Consider the following 3727-nt stretch of genomic DNA (forward strand, 5'->3'; position numbering starts at 1 on the left):
ATAGGACTAAACTAACACACCTCGTATAGTTCTAGGATCAAAAACTGTTTTCCGAAATTATAGGACTAAACTGACACACCTCCAAAATAATTTTAGAATCTATGATGCATTTTACTCTTGAAAAAACCAACCCAACGAAAACCTGCTTTCTCCTGAGGAAAACGTACTACATTAAGCGGCGCCTTTTTCGTCGAGCATCCCTCTCGTGCGTGTGTCTCCACAGTCAAATCGGGATAAAGCAACGGCGACGTCATGGCCTCGCCGGCGACGCCGAGGCCGGCGCTGATCCGGCCGCGCGCCTCGCGCAGCCGCTCCCAGTTGGGCGCCGTCAGCCTCGCTTCCGACCACGCCGCCGCCACGGGCTCCTCCGGCCACCGCCGCGACTTCGTCTTCGTCGTCAACCCCTCCGGTACGCCCCTCCCGTAGACTCCCCCTCCACCCCACCCCCGGCCACGTATCTCCACTCTAAACGCCGTCCGCGTCGCGCGGATCCCGCTGTGCAGGCGCCAATGGCCGGACGGGCAAGCAGTGGAAGCAGCTGCTCCCCCTCCTCCGCACCCGCCTCGCCGACCAATGCAACGTAAGCCTCTGAGAGCTCGTAGATCCCCGCAGACCACCTCACTCCACAACGGCAAGCTCCGATTGCCGTGCGAAACCACGCTTGGGCTCAGATCCGCTGGTAAATAACTCGGTGATCTCACAGAATATTTTGCTTTGTGCCTTTGTGGGTATCGATCGGGCGATCAGATTTGCGAGTGCATCACCTCGGGCCCGTCGCACGCCATAGATGTCACGAGGGAGGTGTGTGCCTGGCTTCATATCAAATTCAATCATCACCTGTTAATTTTCCCACTATGGGGTTCCCACTGTTCTGTGAACACTGGTCCTCTTGTGCGTGCCTTAGGCTATAAAGGATGGCGCTGATGCTGTGATCGCCGTTGGCGGGGATGGGACGCTTCATGAGGTATTTGTGCGTCGCGTGTTGGTACGATATTGGTGCAAATTGTTGACATTTCCTGCAATTGACACTGGGAGCACATGTGCAGGTGGTGAATGGCTTCTTTTGGAAAGGAAGCCCGGTCCGTGCTCTTGATCGAGGGCCTGATCACTTGACGGCACTTGGTGTGAGTGGCATACCTTGTTGCTTTGCTGAAAAAAAGGAGATTGCCCTTTTTGTCTTTTGAGACATAACTGTTAGGGTGTTCTGTAATGTTTACATGATGCACTTTGTTTTTCTTTTGCAGCTCATCCCACTTGGAACCGGCTCAGACTTTGCTAGGACATTTGGCTGGTAATTGTGTTTTCATTCTTGTATATGCCCTTGTGGTTTGGTAACCTCTATTTTCATTGGAACATGTCATTGCTTGTTAAACCAGGTCAAATGATCCCCGTCAGGCGATTGATCGAATTGTGAGAGGTTTCTTCCTTGCTACTTTATTCTCATATAGCATCTATGTTGATTCTTTCTCTGTTAGCAAGTAAAGTACACGGATATATAGTAACCGGATTAAACTAATTTCGTATCTTCTGTCTCATCATTGCGGATAGCCATACCAGATGATAAAGTTCTAGCCACTGTAAACTCAACATTTCAGTGATAACTTCCCCAGTTTTGTGACAATTATGAAACCAAGACCAACATGATCAAATACCTGTGTACTCAGACTCAATGGAATTGTATGCCCAACATCTCAGACTCACAGGTAAACCTTTTCAGCAGGAGTTAAATCAAAACTAGACATTGGCATGATGGAAGGTCCAAATGGAGATCCACATTTCTTTATAAATGTTGCTGATATCCATCTGTAAGTGGATATGACAATTTGAAACATGAAATTCGGTGTATAGATTGGAATTTGAAAAATTACTATGTCTACAGGAGTGCCAAGGCAGGTTATTTTGCTTCTATGTACAAGAGATTTGGCAACTTATGTTATGTTCTGGGAGCTCTAAGAGGCTTTTGGGGACATAGTAATCGAGATTTGAGAATAAAGGTGAGCTTTTATGTAGTTTTTGCGTTGAAGTGAGTTCCACTATACAGCTTTTTCTGCCCATGTAATTTTGGACCTCTGCAATTTGATAACACGTATAATAGGTGAATGGAGGAGAATGGAGAACAGTTGATAAAGTCACTGCTCTATGCGTAGGAAATGCCAAGTACTTTGGTGGTGGCATGAATATTACTCCAACAGCTGATCCTTTTAGCGGTGACCTTCAGGTGTCTAAGCAAGTCAAATTTAATTTTACAATTTTGAGTAAATGGCACACTTATGGTAACTTGTAAGGTGTTTTACAGGTTGTTATTCTACAAGATTTCAAGTGGTACACTTTTCTTCTTAAGCTACATAGGCTGTATGGAGGCACACATTTAACGGTGAATGGCGTGTCATCAATAAGGTAACAGAATCTTGAGTTTTGTTAAGGTTCTTGCTCACGAGGCTGAAGTATAAGTACAATACCATTTGAAATGATTCTGTGAACTTGGGTGATGTGCCTTTTGTAGAAAAAAATACCTGCATGGAAAACACACAGATACTGCAGAGAGCATATTGCTTTTTATGTTCCCAAGGAAGGTAGTTGGGCGCTTGGAACGTTTGAACATATAGGCCAACCTCCTAACACATCTTTATGTTGATCGATTACTCTAGTATTTCTTACCATTCTTCATTAGTACTGCTTGCTATAATATCTTAATGTCTGGCAAAGGTCCAAAAGTTTGATGTATTTTTTTTTTGAACAATACCTAAGCCCTCTGACCATTGATGTAAGAACTAGCCAAACACGATTTTTTTTATGGAAGCGCGTGGTAATGTGAAAATGCTTTGCTAAGCGCATTTGGTTATTTTTCAAAACACTAGTTGGAACAGTTAGTTGAAGTAGTAATCATTGTTCTGATTTCCGAAGGTGTTTCTGAAACACAGCAAGCACAGTTTGATTCAAAAATCTTGGTAGTTGTCTTCATCTAACTAACAGCATTGCTGTTGCAGGGTTCAATCAATTGAAGTGGCAGAAGTGGTGCCTAACGGCAACGTCTTTGTGCAATCTGACGGGGAGCATTTTGGTTTTCTTCCGACCAAATTCTCAGTTCTGCCTGGTGCAGTAGATTTCTTCAGCTAGACCGCTGTGCTATTTCTTCCTGTAGGATTTCGACGAACAGAAGACGCATGATCCTTGGCAGACTTGCACTGTCCACCTAGTCAATTTGTTGTGACATAGATCACCACGTTCGTCCTCCTGTTACGCTAGCTTAAGATGGCACGACAATCGGGTTGCTCCACTTACTCATCTTCTGGTCAGGTAGTACGTACATGAAACAAAGTAGTGCTGCGCGGCAGCACCCACCATGTAAATTCTATGCCTGTACGCACGCAGCATAGAATACTCAGTCGTTGGTGTTCATAGACAAGCTGTAGAATCACAGCGCAGGGGCCGAACTGGGCATGAGTGTAAATTTAACAGTTGTTTCTTCAGTCTTGTAAGTACCGCGTGCAATAATACGGCTGCTTGTTGTTCGAACAACTGAAGTGTCAAGTTGAGGCATTCCCAACTTCCAACTTCCAAGGTAAACGTTGTCGCGAAAGCTTTTAACGCATTGCGCGGAACACTGTCACACAAATCAGATAACTTTTACTCTGCCCCCTTGTTGAGTGTACTCCACAAGTGTGAGAAAATAATCTAGTGCTTCTTTTGGAGTAGCGATTTGATCCCGGGACATTTATCTGTAAAC

At 45.0% G+C, this 3727-nt stretch overlaps 1 protein-coding gene across 2 annotated transcripts; it reads left to right on the forward strand.

Annotated features, from left to right (window-relative positions):
• The first annotated feature begins 203 nt into the window (after positions 1-203).
• LOC119291807 (sphingoid long-chain bases kinase 2, mitochondrial-like) lies at positions 204-3519 on the forward strand. 2 transcript variants are annotated; one of them, XM_037570614.1, is made up of 12 exons: positions 204-409; positions 504-580; positions 748-801; positions 905-964; positions 1047-1124; positions 1245-1291; positions 1377-1417; positions 1718-1805; positions 1880-1994; positions 2096-2218; positions 2297-2397; positions 2988-3519. In XM_037570614.1, exons 1-12 carry the CDS (start codon positions 253-255, stop codon positions 3115-3117), a joined length of 1071 nt encoding a protein of 356 aa, XP_037426511.1. In that variant the 5' UTR covers positions 204-252; the 3' UTR covers positions 3118-3519. The 2 variants fall into 2 exon arrangements, with proteins under 2 accessions (XP_037426511.1, XP_037426512.1); XM_037570615.1 differs by having other exon boundaries at positions 1721-1805.
• The last annotated feature ends 208 nt before the right edge of the window (positions 3520-3727 follow it).

Source organism: Triticum dicoccoides, chromosome 4B, assembly GCF_002162155.2.
Source record: "Triticum dicoccoides isolate Atlit2015 ecotype Zavitan chromosome 4B, WEW_v2.0, whole genome shotgun sequence".
Lineage (NCBI taxonomy): Eukaryota > Viridiplantae > Streptophyta > Magnoliopsida > Poales > Poaceae > Triticum > Triticum dicoccoides.